This window comes from Eulemur rufifrons, chromosome 21, assembly GCF_041146395.1.
Source record: "Eulemur rufifrons isolate Redbay chromosome 21, OSU_ERuf_1, whole genome shotgun sequence".
Lineage (NCBI taxonomy): Eukaryota > Metazoa > Chordata > Mammalia > Primates > Lemuridae > Eulemur > Eulemur rufifrons.
Window position 1 is genome coordinate 169,813 of NC_091003.1, and position 18,974 is coordinate 188,786.

The 18,974-nt window shown below is 55.1% G+C and overlaps 1 protein-coding gene across 2 annotated transcripts; it reads right to left on the reverse strand.

Annotated features, from left to right (window-relative positions):
• Window positions 1-5,267: 5,267 nt before the first annotated feature.
• Window positions 5,268-16,593, reverse strand: ANHX (anomalous homeobox). 2 transcript variants are annotated; one of them, XM_069497452.1, is made up of 9 exons: window positions 16,345-16,593; window positions 14,839-14,966; window positions 13,267-13,390; window positions 12,438-12,633; window positions 11,857-11,977; window positions 10,441-10,733; window positions 6,989-7,136; window positions 5,649-5,733; window positions 5,268-5,354 (listed from the first exon to the last, which is right to left on the reverse strand). In XM_069497452.1, the coding sequence occupies exons 1-9, from the start codon at window positions 16,591-16,593 to the stop codon at window positions 5,268-5,270; spliced, it is 1,431 nt and encodes a 476-aa protein (XP_069353553.1). The 2 variants fall into 2 exon arrangements, with proteins under 2 accessions (XP_069353553.1, XP_069353554.1); XM_069497453.1 differs by lacking the exon at window positions 10,441-10,733 and having other exon boundaries at window positions 6,989-7,117.
• Between the last annotated feature and the right edge of the window lie 2,381 nt (window positions 16,594-18,974).

The window sequence follows — 18,974 nt, forward strand, 5'->3', positions numbered from 1 at the left end:
TTAATTTGGAGAAATGTCATAGAAATTATTTCAGGAAATTATGTTGCAGGTGTTCCAATTTTAAAAAAATATTGGAGAAAATGCTCAATTATAAATGTTTATAGAAAGTAAAGATTATTTTAGTATGTAGATAAATTTAATAATTAGGTTAACAAAAAGGAATTCATCCTAAGACCTACAAGAGTATTTAGATATCTTCTCATGTATGCACCACATAGTATGTATTTTGCATATTTTGACATTTTACTTGTGAATGCCATATGTGAGACAAATTAGTAGGTACAATGCCAGGGATTTCTACTGTGAATACCAACATTGTTTCTTCTTACCAAATGCAACTTATTACTAGAATAATATGGCTTATTAAAAGTACATTTCAACACTACGAATATTTCTCCTGTTATTTTCTACCCTGTGTAAACAGTCCTTGCAGCTACCTTTTTAGTTATAGGAATCACTATCGTGTACATTTCATTGTTTTGCGTAGCCTGGAATCTGTCCTACCTTCACTGGTTAGAATGTCTTGATTTCCTTTCAGAGAAATATGCCCTCACAGTCTATGAAGCCACACTGGAACCATCATTCAAGATGCCCTGCCAAGGACTTGGCACAATCACATAAGTGTGGCTGAGACATGTGGAACTTCACAATTTTAGTGGATTTCCGAAGTACAGAAAACAAACAGCTTTTATTCTATGGTCACATCTTGATGTGATTATTAAGTAGTTATTCTATGGAGATGTTCAAGAATAGCGTTAGTTACTGTCATTTTCTTCACCTACTTCTCTTGTCTTTTAATTTGAGCTACTTGTTACCTTTTTAATACATTGTGTGTTTGATGTGTTTCTATTGCTTACAGCTTAGTAACTCAGACTGCTTCAGGAATGGGTGCTAGAGTGGGAGGTGTAGTCAGAAGCTTGCGAGGATATATGGATATTTGGAAATGGTTGTTTCCCAAGACAAGATTGTAACCTTTGAGGTCTCCATTCATATTCTATGGCAGAAAGTAGTCCCATGATAAGAACTAGTGAAACTAATTGTTGTCATCTCCTCACTGAGGCTCTGTGACAATGGAGAAGTTGCTACTGAAAAATTTCAGACATAGTAAGAATTCTGGATTGTGGTGAAGTTGTGAATGTCTCTGATGCTCCTGGATAGCATGGAAAATAACGAGCTCAAAGTCTCAATTCAAGGCAGGGTATCAAGTCAGTGGACTTTAAGTGATACTGCTGAAATACTTACATGTAACTATAGCAGAGTGGTGAGAAGTCATTCTCCCAGTTGCTTACTCACAAAGTATGTTTTCTTCACAACTTCATCAAATTTCTCATCTAAATGGGCATTAATCTTGAAAGAGTGGGACCCTGGAATTAGATTTGTGCTTCTTAGAGGAATACGAGAATTCAGCACAACAAATATTTCTGAAACAACCTCCACTTTGTACTCTGTTAGAGAACCCTGTATCTTACCCAAAGAAACTGTTTCTTCCTTGAATGGGAAAGATTTAGTGATTTCTGAATGCCTAATTTACATTGTGTTCCACTCATTACACAGAATCCAATCTGAAGATACCTGGGGTCAAGGATGATGATTCACAGAAGGGAAGAAAAAGCTTGCATAAACAAAGAATTGCAGATTATTTGCTAAAGTATATTCCCTAAATCTGGGAAATATTGTTAAAGTGTACTTTTTCATGTATGTACTGAGGAAGACCAAATAAACTCACAAGAGAAAGTTTCAGTCTACTACTACCCAGGGTTAGTTAGAGTTTAGTTTGTTCTGTTTGATGAAAGTCTACATGCAGCCATGCTCAGGAGAAGCCAGAAATGCTGCCATAATACTGACAATAGAACTCAAACACTGTGGGAAAGAATAATGCCGGATTAGGCCTTTTTTTTTTTTTTTTTTTTTTTTTTTTTGAGACAGAGTCTCACTCTGTTGCCCAGGCTAGAGCAAGTGCCGTGGCGTTAGCCTAGCTCACAGCAACCTCAAACTCCTGAGCTCGAGCGATCCTCCTGTCTCAGCCTCCCGAGTAGCTGGGACTACAGGCATGCACCACCATGCCCGGCTAATTTTTTCTATATATATTTTTAGCTGTCCATATAATTTCTTTCTATTTTTAGTAGAGGTGGGGTCTCGCTCTTGCTCAGGCTGGTCTCGAACTCCTGAGCTCAAACGATCCGCCCACCTCGGCCTCCCAGAGTGCTAGGATTACAGGCGTGAGCCACCGCGCCCGGCCCGGATTAGGCCTTAATATTCTTAAGTGAAGTGAAAATTTTACCACATAAATGAAACTTAGAAATTAGTTGATCTACAGGCAGTAAACAAAATAAATGAACAGAAAGTGAATCACTGGCTTTATATATATACCTAGTCCCTCTCTTCCTACCCCAGTCTCTGAAAAGAAAGATTCCAGAGAATTTTCAGGAATAGTCTTAGTTGTAAGGAAAGATAACCCCAACATTTTACAACTTTCCCATGAAACAGACATTTGTGAGAAAAAATAACTTTCAAACTATGTTTGTGAACACAGATTATAAAATTTTAAATGGAATTATAGCAAACTATAGCTAACAACAAAAAATCATGATATAATTAGGTTTGGCAGACTAGTGGTGATCCCAATATCCCTTGCCCATTACCAACACAATCACTATTATTTATAATGGTAATGTGCCCACTCAAAAAGCTACATTTATCCCCTGTCTTTGTAGCTAATTGTGACCATGCTAATAATTTCTGACTAATGGAAATGGAAGTAGAGAAAGTCTAATGGGAAGGTCCCTTAAAAAGGAACCATAACTGTGGAAAGCCCCATTATGCCTATTAACCTTTCCTCTTTTTCATCTACATCAAACATGACGTTTGGAGATTAAGCAGTTATCTTAGACCGTAGATTCATCTTGAGGATGTTTAGCCCATCTGCTAGAAACAGAGCAGAGTGACTTGTCTCTCCGGAAACTGTGGATCTGCTACACCAGCCCTAGGCTACCTACATCTGATTATCTTTTACACACAAGAGAAATGTACTATCTTGTTTAAGCCATCTTTCCTTTTTGGGTGGGAAGAGAGTTGGTTCTGTTAAATGCAGCTGAAACTGCTACTAATTGAAACACAGTAATGTGTTTGGAAGATTTAATATTAGGAAATCTTTTAATGTAACCACACTACCAGATAATAGAAAAGCCATATTAGTATCTCAGTATGTGCAGATAAGTCACTTGATAGAACTTAATACCCAGAGATGACTATTAAGAATAGAAATTAATTCCATTATTTTGGTTTGGAATATATTTATGCAGATTTTTACCTACTCCCTTTATTTAAGAGACAGGCTCTCTGTCACCCAGGCTGGAGTGCAGTGGCATGATCTTAGCACATTGCAGCCTCCAACTCTTGGGCTCAAGTGATCCTCCTCCCTCAGCCTCCCAAGCAGCCGGGACTACAGGTGCAGCCACCACGCCTGGCTTCTTTATCCGTTTTAAATTTAGTTGTCTTCTTGTTGAGTCTTAGTTTCTTTGTATATTTTGCATGCAAGTCCTTTTTCAGATGTATTTATCAAATATTTTCTCTCAATTTGTGGCTTATGTTTTTGTTTTCTCAACTGGATCTTTCAGAGTAGACGTTTCAATAGTCTGCATTATCCATTTTTTTTCTTTCATAGGATGGTTTTTGGTATTGTATCTAAAGATTCATCACCAAATCCAAGGTCAGCTCCAGAGACTTTAGTCCATTTTCAAAATGGACAGGATGCAGCTGGCCGGGTCAGGCCTTCTAGAAATTTCAGGGCTGGGCCCACTCCTGCCAAGGACAGGAGGGAGCACAATGCACTGGGGGTCCTCATGCAGCCTGTGCCTCTGACTGTGGCCAGCTGTCACCAAGGCTCCTCCTTGCTGGGTCTCTGGGTCCTGCTGGTCGCAGGAAGGGCCCACGGGCCAAGGCTTAGATGGGCCCAGGGCTCTGTGAGTTTCTTGGGGGGCGAGGGGTGGCCTCCCTTGCACTGGTCTGAGTCTGGGGAAGCTGGCCTGGTGGGGGATGTGGGGGCCCTGGTGCTCGTGTGCCAGGTGGTCCGGTGGCTGTCCCCTACACTCCGCACACCCTACTGGCAGGATGTCCTCAGAGATCAGAGCCCCCAGGAGGCTGGTCCCAGTGCCCCCCTCCTCCTCCTGGCCCTCAGGTTTTCAGGGACACACCAGGCCACAGGGGGGCAGTGCGAGGGCCTCCAGATGTCGGTCCCTGAGGTTGTGCCATTGCTCCCCCTGCCACCAACCCTGGGTCCCCCAGCCGTGGCCCCCATCCTGTTACAGGCCTGAGTCCACAGGAGGGAAGGTCTCTGTGCCTGTGTCTCCAGGGCCAGCTCTGGGACTCCTGAGGGCAGGGCCGGCGTCTGCTTCCTCTGCCCACACGTGGCCCTGCTCTGCGGTGGGCAGGTGGCACAGGGTCAGTCACAGACACCCCAGAATCCCCAGTCCCCCCCGGGGCTGCCACACCTGGTCAAGCAATGTGGCTTCCAGGAATTTATCCTGAGGAAACAGCCAGGTAAAGGGCGAAAGGAAGAGGACAGGGATGCCCACCTGACTGCCGCTTATAAAACACACAGTCCCAAGGTCCAGCGACAGAGTAGGACGAGTGGATTCACGCGTCACCCTTCAAGAAACGTTATCCAAGGCTGTCGTTAATCTCTATCCTTTGCCGTGGACAGACAGTTAAGTGACTAAAGGAGAGGAATCCAAAATATTAAACTTTTATTGAATTCAACGTTTGTTTCCCAAACACAATGGATTACAACCTGAGGACAAGTCCACCCTGTCCCCCCTGCCTGGGCGTCCCCAGCCAGGCTTGCCTCCTGGTGCTCAAGGGAGAAGCCCGGCAGACAGAGATGTGAGGACACCTCCATGACTCGCTGCCAAAGTCAACCAGGCCGAGAAGTCTGGCCCTGTGCGTGGGCAGGCGGGGAGGCCCACGGAACATTCTCTTCCCTGCAGAAACTCGCCCGGGAGCTGGACTCTCACCTATACTGCCGGGGTGGACAGACCCGCCTCTGACTTCCAACCTCACGAACAATTCTCAAATGCCTTTTCCACTACAAGGAGCTGCCGACAAACCTATAGGCGGCAGGGGGCTAGGAATCTCTCAATGCTGCTCAGCAGAACCCTTCGGGGGACTCTGGGGACCCCCATGTTTTGTTCAGGATAAAGCTCTGTGTTGAAGGCCAGATAATCCGCATCTGCTCCTCCTGGCTGCTGGCCTGACCCCCGAGGGACAGCTCAGCCCAGGCTGCCCCCTGAAAACTCGAGGAGCATCCTGGCTCCCCAGAAGGTGTCGCAGGAGTCGTGGTCATCAGGCCACTGCACCTGGAAGACCAACACAGTGTCACACACAGGGGCAGCCTCTGCCCAGCTCCGTCCCGCCTGGGCCTCTCCTGACCTGGGCAGACCGTCCCACGCTGGACCCTGGAGCAAATCCTGCCCCTCAGCACCCCCACCCCAGGTCCCGGTCCACTAACGCCAAGCCACGCGGCACGCCTGCCCCTGTCCAGCTCTGCTCTGTTTATTCAGTCAAGGGCACCGGCTGAGCCCTCCCCCACGCCGGGAGCCGTGGATCCAGGGGTTCAGAGGGGAACTCGGTGCCTGGAGGAGAGGCCTCACCTGGCTGGAGGGCAGAGGTTGGCTCAGCTGCACGGCAGACACGGGGCCAGAGAAGGTGGGTGGGGCCGGGGCCATCTCTGCAGGGCTAGAAAGGGATGATGTCAGGACAGGCTCTGTGTCGGGGACTCCGGTGACAAGACCTACCTGGTTGTCTTCCCACCCGTCAGAAGCCGTTCTTGGTGCCTGGAACCGACCACGAACAGACTCTCCCTGCGGGGCCCTCACACACGGAGTGCTGGGGGGATTTGTTACACATTGAGTGGGGTCACTCGGTGGGTCACAGAGGGCAACCCCGGGGGGGGGCGTCAGGCAGGGTCACGGAGAAGGAGCCGGTGAGCAGACATGTGAAAGAAGAGGAGACCGTGAAGAAGGAACAGGCCTGGGGTGAGAAGACACGAGACCACTAGGACCAAACCAGGGAGGAGGAGTCAAGGTCCTCGGGAGGCGCCGGAGTTGGAGGACTGAGAGGAAGGGCTGTGACAGCCACGTGGAAAGGCCACATGAGCCACAGGGACACTGTGGCCTGATCTCAGCTCCAGGCCACAAATGAAAAAAATCCATCTGTGTGGTGTGGATTTTTTTTTTTTTTTTTTTCACAATCTGGCTGTTTTAGAGCATGTGATTTGGGGGCTGTTTCCCCTTTTTCTCACGTGTCTCCCCATAATTTTGCCCTCCTTGGGCACCTGCCTCGAGGCAACCTGGTCTCAGCTCCCGGATGACGGAGGCCATGTACTCTGGGGACCTGCTCTGCCCCCGGCAGCCCGTGATGTGGACAGGACGGGGTGTCCCCTGGGACAGGACTGGTGGTGGTGATCCCCTCTCCACCAGAGGACCCCAGGCCACCCAGCCACCGTCCTCGTCCCTCTGTCTGCAGGCTCCTGCCTGCTGTGTCATCTCTCAGCATCAACGCCGTCAACAGCACAGGCTCGTCTAGGCTGCTCAAGACCCTCCCAAGTGCCTTTAAAACATCAGTTTGGAATAGAAAACCAGGATCTTGATGCTGCTCAGAAACTGAAAGCGTTTGGGGAAAATAAAATGCCAGAAAGAGGCTGCTGGGGCCCGGGGCCACCTCGGGGAGGAAGGGGTGAGTCCTGATCACACCCAGAGGACAGTATGGCTACATCTGCTCTGATGTTTTGGGGCCCTCTTTCGTTTGAGGGAAAAACCATCCTCTTTTTGTTAGATGCAGGCTGGCAGAGGTGGGGGCTGTCACAGTTTTCAGAAACCCGCAGGGAGAGAACTCAGCCTGCAAGGTCCGAGTCGGCAAGTCTACGAACGGTGTCACCCTGTCTCACAGCTCGCAGAAGGCCCTGTCTGGCCCGTGGCCCTCTGGTGCTTACCTCGGGGTGAGGATGAATCCCGGAGCCTGCAGTGGGGGCTGTGTCACCAGGAAGCTGCCGGCCGGAGGCTCTGCCTGTCCACCGCTTGTGCCTGGACTCTCCTCCAGGTGCGTGCTCTGGGGAGCGCCGCTGGGCCCGTCAGCAAGTCCTGCGTGCAGTGAAATCACACGGCCGCTGGCAGGAGGCAGCACAGCCCACGTGTGGCGCGACCACAGCCTCGGAGCAGGGAGGCGGGCGCAGCATCCACCCCAGCAGCCTGAGCCCTGAGAGCCAAACGGTGACCCTGGGCCTCGGCCTCGCTGCCTGAGCAAGACACCATCGCACACCTCAGTCTCCACGGCCAGTCCAGGCTTCCAGAGACTGACTTCAAAGTCTGCTTTGTCCTTCTGGACCCCTCGTGCCCCCAGCACCAGAGCCTGGGAGGGAGTCTGCGGGAGCCCCGTCTGCAGGTGGGGACGTGCCACACGGCCTCGTCTTCTCCCGGGGCTGGTTCACGGCAGGTTCGGCCACCAGCCCTCGGCAGCTGCCCTTCCTACCTCTAACCTCGGGCTCCACCAAGATGTCACTGAAGTGTCAGCTGTCACTACCTTCCCTCACCCTTTGACTTGCTCTCTGCTCAAAGTGTTCCACGGAGTATCTCAGAATGACCTTCACACTCAGAGACGAGTTGCTGTGGATTGGTCAGTTCTGGGCTGATGCACACTTAGGAGGGAACTGGCCCGAGACGGCCAGCTCTTTCCTGCCTTGGGTCTGCAGGGCTGTCCCACTGTTACTAAGCGGGCCCCGATCTCAGACAGGAAACCACGGGCCCGGGGCCAAGGCTCATGACACCCTCCCTCCCCACCACCCCAGGACCACCTGACCCGGCGGCCAGCTGCCCAGGAGCTTCCTGGGTGACAGGGACCTTCTTGACCACTTGGTGTACGACTCCATCTCTGCTTCCTATTTCCTCCTTTGTGCAGAACCCTAAGGACACTCTGAGGCAGAGGAAATAAAGTCTGAGTGCTAATTTGGACATTCTGGTCCAAACGTAAGACAGCGATGGGTTACAGCTTCTCTACGAGAGAAAGACGTGAGAGCCACAAGCAAGACGTGCACAGTGTGCGGAGCCGGGATGCACGTGCAGCTCCATGGCAACGGGGCCTCTGACGGGGACCTGGGTGCGGGGCAGGGCCCGAGGTCCCCAAGGGACTCACAGAGGGAGACCCCCCGGGGCCCAGGCAGCAGCAGGGAACCCGAAGGCCGGGCTTTCTGCAGCAGAACAAGGAAGGGAGCCTGCCGAGTCCCAGAGCATATCGCCCCTCACCGCGCTGGCCCCCAGGCTTGACGACCAGCTCCCCTGGTCCCAGTCTGAAGGCAGCCCGCGACTGTCCCCACTCTAGTCTCACTGGTAATGACAGACAGGCAAATGTGAGCCTCCAACAGAAAAAAAAAAAAAATGGACAGCAATAAATAAAAGAGCAACATGATCAAATTGGCAAGTCACCTCCAGAGAAAGGCACCAGGTCCTGTCCTCTTTCTGGCCCCACGTCCTTGTCAATTCCAGGAAGGTCCAGAATCCACGGTCCCCATAGCCCACCCTTCAGAAAATGAAGCATATTTTTAAAAAGTTCTAATTAGGATCATCAGAGAAGTATAAGATATCGCATCCATAGAAAGTAACGATCTATCAAGAAAGGAAAATTCAGAGATCATTAAAGAAGGCTTGAAATTCTGTTACAATGTACAGCTGTCAAAATAAAAAACTGGAAGGCAGAATTTAAGAAATATACCAAAAGTACATACAGTAAAAAGGAAAATATAAGATAAAAGGCAAGTTCTTTAGAAGATCGGGCCCCGGGTTCCAACTTCCAAATAACATTTGTGCTCTATGGAGAGAACTGAAAAAAGTGAGGGAGGAAGTCACCAAAGACAGTATTAAAGACATTATCAAAGGATATTACAAGAAATGCCCAGAGCTTAAAGGAAATATTGTTTTTTAAAGGGGAAGGCTTAACACCAAGATGAATTAAAAGACCCATACCTAGGACCATAAGTGTGAAATTTCAGAACACCAAGATAAGGAAAAACAACTAAAAGCCCTCCAAGAGTAAAAATAGGTTATCTGCACAGAAGTATCAGAATGACATCTGACAATACTACTGAATGCTGCAAAAAAAAAAAAAAAAGATACAATGTCTTCAAATTTCTGAGGTAAAAAGTATTTTCAACTCAGAATTTTGTCCCTGCCAAATTGTTCATCAAATGTGAGGGCAGATCAAAGACATTTTTAGGACATGCAAGGGCTTAGAAAATTTGTCTTGCAGGCACCCTTTCTCGCAAAGTTAATTGAAGAACTCCGCTAACAAAACAAAGGAATCAAAGAAAGCAAACAAAACTTGCATTTCAGGAAGCTCTACGGCAAAGGTGGGGAAGCAGTTACGGGAGCTCTGGGGATGACAGCTGCACCCCAGGCCTAGAGAGATGTCACTTGGATGGGACGGGAAAAAGAGGGGCCCTGGCTGCGAGTTTTGAGAAGGAAGACTGGAGATGCTGGAAGATGTAACGGAGCCGTCCCCAACCTTTTTGGCAGCAGGGAGCAGTTTCGGGACCATAATTTCCCACGGGTTGGGGGTGGAGGTGGCGCTCAGGCGGTTATGCCAGTGAGGGGCAGCGGATGGAAATATGTCAACACGGACGAAGCTTCACTCGCCTGCCCACCGCTCACCTCCTGCCGTGGCCGGGTTCCTAACAGGTCAGGGAGCCAGGGAGAGCACCAGGCCGCAGCCCTGGGGGCTTGGGTACCGCAGATGGAAAGGATGCGGTAAAATCAATGTTAAAAAAAGAAAGGCAATTAGCAACTCCAAGAAAACAAAAAGGAGAAAAGATTATATATATCTCTCCGTATATATGTATCTCCACAGAATAGTAAGAAACACAGGTGCACGCATGGTGCCAGTGTCCTCCTTACAAGGTCAGAAGTCACAAGATGCTGTTGTATTACATGGACAAAATATATATCCAAATATATACTCTCTAAAGGTACTTATAGCTACAGTGATAACTAAGAAACTAAAATAATGGTATTTCCGCCACGGGCTAAGGGTGGGGAACACGGGGAGTCTGAGCAGCCCAGCCCCTGCCTGCTGCCCGGTGCTGACAAGCCAGTGAGGGTCCGGTGTGGGGCTGCAGGAGGCCAGCGGCTTCCTTTCTATTTAACGCTTTCCTCTCCGTCATAGTTCCAGTCATGTGCACATATATATATATATTTTTGAAATAAAATAAATGAGAGATAATCTGGGATGTTTTTAGGAAGAGTCTCGTTTCTGGCTGCACTGGCTCCAGGTCTAATCAAACACCGTGGATTCAAGCAGAAAGTCCCAGCCCTCCTCACGCTTCCACGCCCTCAAACAAGACCCAGGTAGTCAAAGCATGTGGCGCAGAAACTCGTGGACTATCCAGAGCGGACCCACCTGGAGGGCTGGGATTGCCGAGGGCGGCAACGGACACAGCCCCGGCGGTGTGTGCAGGGCACATCATGACGTCCAGCCCGTGACCGTGGACCAGCTGCTCAGTCTGGAAGGAAACTTCCTTGGAGGATGCCAGCGCAAGGGACATCAGCCATGATTCGGGGGCAGCCAGAGAGGGGTCCAGCATGTTGCTGCCAGCAGCCAGAGGGCAGAGGCCAGGGCCACGGCAGATAGAGGGGAGGGTCGCAGGACTGTGGCCGAGCCCCTCCTGGTACATCTCACCACCCTGCAGAGACCTGGGGGACACAGTGAACACCAGGCCTTGGTGGGAAGAGGCTCCCTCAGGCTGCGGCTTCGGCGCCTGGGAGGAGACTCTCGTCAAGTTCGAGAATGTGGCTCTTGTCTCAACTCAGCCACTAATCACACTGGCTCCACGGTTCTCCCTGGGGCCGCAACGACCAGGGCTGAGCTCTGACAGGCCTGGCTCCTGGTGACACATAACAGAGACTCTTACTGGAAACCTAAAATACGTTAGCAGCTTCTTTACAGTGACCTTCAGTGATGTATTGTTCTTCAGTGCCAAAACCTAAAAAGGATCAGCGAGAGCCTAATAGTGGAATGAACAATTCACAGTTGATCCTAAAGGAGTATTAGGTAGCAGTGGATAATGATTTAAAGAGTTAATATTCCACAAATGCTCCCTTAACCTTCTCAGCAACACCTGTGTCGGGCCCTGTCACCATCTCCATGTCACAGGTCGGAGGTCACGTGTACCTGCCTAGGGTCACACACCTGGGTCGTGCCGAGCTGGCTACGAGCCAGGCACGGGGGTTGTCAAGACAGATGCTGATGTCCTGACGGTCCAAGGAAATGGGAGGGGAAGTGCTCGTGGTGTGACGGTCGGTCAGACATGCTGCGGGCCGGCCCCGCCTGGCCCAGCGCCATGGGCACCCAGCGCGCACTGTCCTCACCCTGACATCAGCTCGTGCCTCCTCGTAGGAGGAGCAGAGTGCAGGGAGAGTGCTCCCACAGCACGGTACGCGGTAGGAACTCAGGGAAAGGCAAGACAGGCAGAATGCTAGAAACAAACCACAGTGACAGCTGGGTCTCTGTGCGGTAGGTCTGCAGGTGTTTCCTGCTGAGTCTGTTGCCCACGTTCTCCAAAGCAGACCTGAATTCAGCTGCTGATCAGGCTGCAGGGAGCCAGTGGGGTCAGAGGAAGCTGCTCCCTGCTCCCTACCCCGTCTCCTGTCCTCAGTGTGGGCTCCTTGCTGGTGGCTTCCCCTGCCCTGGGGGCTGACCCGGTCCCAGGGTCTGGGCCCTGGCATCCCCACGCCCACTCTACACCTGGTCTCCACCTGAGGAGGGACGGCAACGGAACAGGTAAGACGGTCCCACGGCCCATGGGGATGACAGTACCTGGGAACCAGTGGCTTCGAGATTGTCTCATCTCCAGAAAAGTCCGGGGCCAAGGCCAGCGGCTGCCATGGCCCTTGGGTGGTCTCCGGACACTGTGGGGGCCCGTTTTCCTCGTGTCCCTCTGAAGGGAGGGGAGACAGTGAGGCTCTGAGTCCCAGCCTCCTTCCCAGCAGGTAAGAGCAGCCCTGCTGGCTGGAAAACTGTCACCACTGGGTCATCCCAGTATTCTTTGTTTGTCCCTTGGCTTGTCTCTGGTCTGAACAAATAATGCATAATTACCAACCCCGACTCCCCACATCCTTGTGCTCGGCTTACGTCTCCAACCTGCTCACCGCCCCCTTCCTGTAGCCGCATGATGGCCTGGTGTCCAGCCCAGCGCCTGACCCTGGCCGCGCGGAGCCTGCCAGCGCGCGAGGGCGGCCACAGCCCTGCCTGCCACTCAGCCTCAGTGATCTCACTCCCCTCTGACTGGGGGGTGGGGGGCAGCTGTCCCTGTAACAAGAGTGACCCTACTTTGGCCTGGCCCTTGTCAGAACTCAGTCCTGCAACCACAAGCAGGCTGGGGCCCTCAGGCCACTCACCTGACCACTGAGGCCTGTCCACAAACCCAGAGTCAACATGGGGGTCAGGACGCCTCTCTCCTACACTGGGGTCTTCTGCTGTGGCCTTCTGAGCTGGCTCCGTGTGCTGAGTAAGGGCCCTTTGGCGCCGCCGGTAATTGGCGAACCAGTTGTACACCTGCTCAGTGGTCAAGCTCGTCTCCAAAGCCAAGTTCTCCTGCCCCAAAACACCAAAACTTCTAGCCGTGTTTCCATTCACGGAGCACAGGCGTGTGCAGAGGTGGCTCAGACAGCTCACTGCCACCGAGAAAGGGGTCAGGAGCCCAGCCTAGCTCACAGCAGTGATGGTGCTTGCGGCATTGGACAGAACATCTCCCAAGCTCAGGAGGCCAAGCGTGGCCGGCGTGAGCCGGACATGCAGCCCTGACTCCCTGGGATGAGGCATCCCCAGGCCAGCTCGGGCCCCGGCCAGGCTGTCTGCACAGCCGGGGGCACACCTGAGCCCTCCGGGACCACCGGCCTAACCCTGAGCACTCGGAGGGCAGGGCCTGTGAGACGACACCCCCGTGCCGGGCACAGAACCACGGTGCAGCGGGGAAGTGTGTCAGCCTGCAGATGCCCAAGCCCGTCGTGCTGGGCCCGGCACCCAGCGGGTATGGAGTGAGCACCTGCGAGGCCTCGCATGGACGCTGTTGTGATCTCGCGTGAGAGGCCTGAGCCCTCACGGAGCATGCAGCAAGCCGGGAGGGCTGCCTGGCAGTGAGCTCCCTGTCTGGAGTTTAAGGGTGGGCCGAGACCACAGTGCCCTGGGGGCATGTCCCCTGCGCCCTTGGCTCCTGTCCATTCTTACCCTCTCAGCCTTGGTGGGGTTGGTGCTAACCCCCGAAGCAAAGTCGTGCAGCTTCTGGCGAACCTCTCTGGGGAAGTTCCGGCTCTTTGGCCCCTCTGGGCAGAGCGAGGCGGGTGGGGGGTTCCTGGATGAGGAAAGTGAGGAGCCAGTAACAGAACAGGACCCCTCCCAAATATGTTCCCTGCTCGGGGCCCTCTGAGGAATGTGACACTGGTGTCCCCTCTGTCCCCTGGGCCTCTGCCTCCGTTTTGTGCAAACTAGTCTCTTCCCATAGAAACGCAGGCCCAGCACATACTGTTCACACGACTGCAGGGGCGCCTGGCGCAGCTGCAGGCCGTGCTGAGGAGCCCTCTCTGTGGGCCCTCGCGGCGTTCCTGGGTGCATCTCAGTCCACCCGGCCCTGGACGCCCTGCTGGACACGCTCCCGCACAGGCCTCCCGGGACCTGGTTCCCCACCCCGGGTCTGCTTCTCCAAGTGGCGTCTTCCTGTCAGTCACTGGCGCCCCGGCCGCCAGCCCCACGCTGGTGTGAGTCCGCGGAGACTCCTCTGACCCCAGGCCCAGGACCCCAGGCTCCTCTGACCCCAGGCCCAGGACCCCAGGCTCCTCTGACCCCAGGCCCAGGACCCCAGGCTCCTCTGACCCCAGGCCCAGGACCCCAGGCTCCTCTGACCCCAGGTCCAGGACCCCAGGCTCCTCTGACCCCAGGCCCAGGACCCCAGGCTCCTCTGACCCCAGGCCCAGGACCCCAGACTCCTCTGACCCCAGGCCCAGGACCCCAGGCTCCTCTGACCCCAGGCCCTGGGCTCAGGAGTTCTTCAGGGCTTGGGCTGCCAGGAGCTCAGCCTAAGATCCGCAGCCTCCACCTGAGCCAGCATGAGAGCGCTCGAGAGGAAGAATAAAGGCTCTGAGGTCTGGGCTGGAGTGTGGCTTTCCATCTCTCTTGTGTGAAGCCTCTCTGTGCCTCAGTTTCCTCATCCATAAGTGGTGATGACAATAATAATTGCCAGTAGTAACATTTATTTAGTGCTGATAATTATTAACACTTACTTAGTGCCGATCACGTGCCAGGCAGTCCTCTGAGCACTTTGCACATAACTCATTCTAACACTTACAACACTCTCATCCTCATCTGTCTAAAAGGTCCTGAAGCCCCTGAGTGGCCATCGGAGCCCAGGCGGGGACCAGATGACGGAGGCACAGGTGTGAGCAGCTCCCAGCTGCCCTCCGCAGCCACTGTCCCCGACCAGGGCCCCCTTGTCCAGCCAGGCCCTGGGGGAACTGGGAGGGGCCAGGGCCAGGAAGGCCACCCTCGGGCCTCAGCATCAGTCACCCAGAACACGGCCGTCCATTTCCAGCCACCACCTGAGCGATGTGGCTGGAGAGTGCGGCTCAGGAGGGAACACAGCACAGGCGTGACAAACCCTGAAGTCACCTTAAGCTGATTACGCTGTGCCTAGTACTGCTTCATTTGCCTGACTCTCCTTGCCTCTCCTCTACCTTTGGGGTCTGGAGAGCACACCCCCTCCCTCAGGCACCCCACAGGTGAACACAAACGGATGCCGGCAGGTACCTCTTCCTGCAGCGGAACTTCTGCACGGCGGTCAGCGCGGCCACGCCCAGCCTCTTCATGGCCAGACGGTAGTGGATGTCATTCCAGAGCCGCACCAGCTCCTGGCTGCCTCCTGGCACCCGGCACCCCTGCCAAGAAGAGCTTGCTGAGCTCCGGCTGGCTGTGCCCACCCTGGCATGCCGTGGGGACCTGTGTCTGCCACCCCAGAGCAACCCAACCTCTGGAAAGGCAGTGATGTCGGTGGGAAGAGCAGGGCTCCGGGTTCCAATCCACTAACTTGCCAAGTGCCAGCGTGGCCAAGCAGCACAGAGGTGAGTCTGATGGCCAGCGCCGCAATCCCACCGAGCTCAGCAGCGTGACCCTGGGCCAGATGGGTCACCTCACAGGCCACGGGCAGACACACTCATGCCAGCTGTGAACGGGCTCTGCCTTTAAACCCTTCGACCCTCCCAGGGAACGCACGAGGCGAGCACAGCTCTGGGCTGCGCCTGCGGGGATGGAGCACACGGTAAGGGGGAGTCTAGATCCGCTGTTGGCTGACAGCAAACAAAACAAGAGGTGCAGCAACAATTAGCAGAGCCGCACGGTGTGATGTGAGGGTCTGATGTTTGACGCCTTCAGTGAATGATCTTTGTTTCCTGACAGCAAGGCTGGCCCTCACCGCTCAGCATCTTCTGAGCCGAGTGGGACGAAGGGTCACTCCCTGTGCTAGGGGACAGCTCCTCCGTCCCCTTGACCGGACTCTGTAGACGACAGAGGATGCACGGACTCTACTTTAGGGTAAAAGAGAGGAAAAACCAGGCCTCCAAATCCCTTATTGGAAACCCTTTGAGCCACATGTATTTTGGAATTCAGAATTTTTTAGGTTTCAGCAAGTAACGTAGGCTTACATTTTACGATACGCGCCACCCCAGCGTGACTTGGCGCAGCACCCTGTGATCAGAGATACCGTTGTTAAGGCAGCAAATGTACAACGCTCACATCAGGTGGATAAACACAGACCACAAACAGCTTTACGTTCACGTAGGTCATATTTTGATGCCAATACGTTGGCGTTCAAAGCGCCACCAGATGAGTAAGTAACAAAGATGCTTTTGGTTTTCAGAGTTCCTCGTTTCGAACCTGCTGCTAAGAACTGAGATTGGGGCTCAGCTGGAACATCCTGCTGTCTAAGGCGTCAGCTCGGCAAAGCCAGGACAGCGTTTTACAGTCACGGTGTTCACTCATTGGCATAATGCCTGGCACGGAATCACCACTCAACACGGATTTGATAAACAGGTAATTTCAACTCAGACTACCAAGCTAGTGAGAACTTGGTACAGTGAGAGTGGACCATCCTGGCTAAGCTTACATAGAAAAACCCTCTGCAGGCTTTGCCCAGGCGCTGTGGGGGCTCAGGCAGCAGGTTCTTGCGGACCCCCAGGCACCTGTGCGGTGCTGGGCATGCTGGAGGCTGCTGGGAGGCACAGCCACCCCTCTGCACCTACCCCTGCCACCCAGTCCTACCTCCAGGAGCCGGCAGGCTGCCTGCGGCTGCTCCTGCTGCTCCAGGACACGGGCGCACACCAGGACCACGTCTGCATTGTCCAGGAGGTGCAGGCGGAGCTGGCTGTCCAGAACGGCCGCCACCAAAGGCTGCGCCCGGGCAAGGTCATCCCGGAGGTCCCGGCACAGTGTGCCTAGCAGGGTCACCAGCTCCGCAGGCGGTGGGCAGGCGCCCTCGTGATTCCTCAGCAGAGTCAGGAACCTCTGCATCCTGCGCCAGGCGGGATCCCCTCTGCCGACACAGAGAAGGGCTGTGACAACGGCCAACACCCATCACGCCCTGTCAGGTGCTCAGTCCTCGGACCGGCTCCACAAAGCAGGTGACACCATGACCCTCATGCCAACGACGCTTGGGAGGTAGGGATAATAAAAGGCAGGGTGGTATCGCACAGCCCACAGACCTTCCTTCTGATTTCCAGAGAGCGTTCACTCCTGAACGAACGCCACGGGGCACCAAGCTCTGAGCTGGGCGCCGTGGGCAACGGAGCATCCCCTGCTCTGGGCCTTCTGCCGGCCCCTGGCGCCCCGGCCCTCCCCTCCCTCCTCAGGCTCCCTTTCCTCCACCCTCTGACCGAGTTGCTATTATGTTTCCCCTCACTGCCCCGTGGGCTCCGTGGCGCAGGGAGCTTGCGTGTGGGCTCGCCAGCGTCCCCGGCGTCTACGAGGTGGCCACCAAGGCCTCCCCTCCAGCCACGTACGCACACTCACGGTTCACAGCAGAGACACTGCTTAGGCCAGTGCTCAGTCTGACCGGCCGCACGGGCGTAGCTGGAGGCCGCGTGCTCGGTCCTGCAAAGCATCCCCGGAAACAAGGGACCCAGAGTTGTTTGAACGGGCCCCCACCTGAGGGTGTCTGCGCAGCTTGCTAGTGACTGCTTTTTCCAACAAGATACCTTCGTTCCCAACTGAACTCATTTCTGTAGAATACACTTCTAGAAGTGAGGGTTAAGGGTCGTGCGACAGGGACATCTACGTTTGCAAAAGATGTTTCCAAACTGCTTTCCAAAAGGGCCGTACGAGAACCCGCAGGGCCGCGGGAACTGGCCAGTTTGCACGGTCCCTGGCGGCAGCAGTGGCCTCCGTTCTGGCTCTTTCTGGTCCCTATCGCCTCTCAGGTCTCCCTTGGCCTCAGGCGCCCACCAGGGGGACGCTATTTTGTCTACAGCGCCGCTTCTGGGGTTCCAGCGCGTCCTCACGGGGTCCTGACTCGACCTGGGGCTCCGCATTTCTAACCGCCACGGTTGGAGCCCTGGGGCTTCCGCGGGAGAGGGACGGGGTGGGCTCCCCTCAGGACTGGGTTTCCTCCAGCGCCGACCCCCTTCCCCTGCTCCGGGAGGGGCGGGAGCAGGCCAGGGGCTGCGCCCATGCCGGCTCAGAGATCCCACGGGGACCCGGTCTGCCCCCGCCCGTGCACTGCGGGGATCCCGCGAGCGGGGACGGAGGGGACGGAGGGGACGGGTCGGGGGGGCGGCCCCGCAGCCCTACCTTTCGGCGCGTGGCTCCGCCAGGCTCAGCCCTGGGCGCCCGCGGCCCGCGGTGGCACAGCCACTTCCGCGCTCGGCGCACGTGCTCGGCCGGGCGGCGCCACGGGCCGGCGCGGAAGGCGAGGATGCTACAAAGTATCCGGGCTGGTCCAATCCCCGCGAGGCCCCGCCTGAAGACGCGGCCTCGGGGCCTGCGCCCCGTCGCCCCAGGGCGCCTCCCAACGCGGGGAGGTCGGAAGGGGTCCGCGGGGGAACCCGGCAGGCTCCGTGGGGTCCGGGGAGTCTCTGAGGACCTGGGGGGCCCCGGGGGGGGCCGAGCGTTCCGCGGGCTCCGCGGTCCCGGGTCAGAGGCGCCCGGGGAGGAGCGGGGCGGGGCGGGGCCGTGTGGCGAGTGGGGGGCGCCACGCACCCAGCGCCGCCGCGCGAGCGGGCGGGAACTGTGACCCCAGACTGACCCGGTCCCGCTCGCCCCGTGCCCCGCGGAGACAGTCGGGCGGGGTCGCAGCTGCCTGGGGCGGACACCTTCATCCCTGCCCCGGGGGCTTGTGCAGCGCGGGCCCAGGCGACGCGCCGGGCCAGCACAGCCCAGACGTTGGGGCGGGCAGGGCCGCCGGGCCTGCAGGCGGCGCCGGGACAGCGCGACAGCCCGCCCGCCCGGGCCTGTACGTCGGGGCGTCTGCTCGCCTGGTCCGGAGCGGGCTGGGGGCACCGGAGCGCCGGCTCCCTGGCTCCACCGCGGTCCGGCATCGCTGCGCGCGGGCCCTCGGTTCCAGACTGCGCCTACGGCGCTCGGGGACCGCAAGGGCAAGAGGACTGGAGTTGGCTCTTAAAGGGCGGCCGAGGTCTAATTGGAAAGAAAAAAATTCTCTGACCTTGCACCTTACGCTGAGGTTACGCAGAGGACTTGGGCCGAAAGGTAAACGTTTCAGTGTTTGCGCTAGTAGAAATCTGGACACAATCCAAGTGTCTGGTGCAATATTTACTAAATCATGATTCGGACCGAGGACGGGCTCTTGGGAGGTGATTTGCAATTAGGCCGAGGAGGAACACTTCCTGACCGATGTGTGGTAATGATACATTGTACAGCAAAAACGGTCGGTTTCGACT

Coding starts and splice junctions, on each gene's coding strand:
- ANHX (XM_069497452.1), bottom strand. CDS start 16,593: ATGCAGAGGTTCCTGACTCTGCTGAGGAATCACGAGGGCGCCTGCCCA. Junction 13,391..14,838: donor AAGTTCCGCTGCAGGAAGAG/GTACCTGCCGGC, acceptor TTCCTCATCCAG/GAACCCCCCACCCGCCTCGC. Junction 5,355..5,648: donor AACCTCTGCCCTCCAGCCAG/GTGAGGCCTCTC, acceptor TTGGTCTTCCAG/GTGCAGTGGCCTGATGACCA.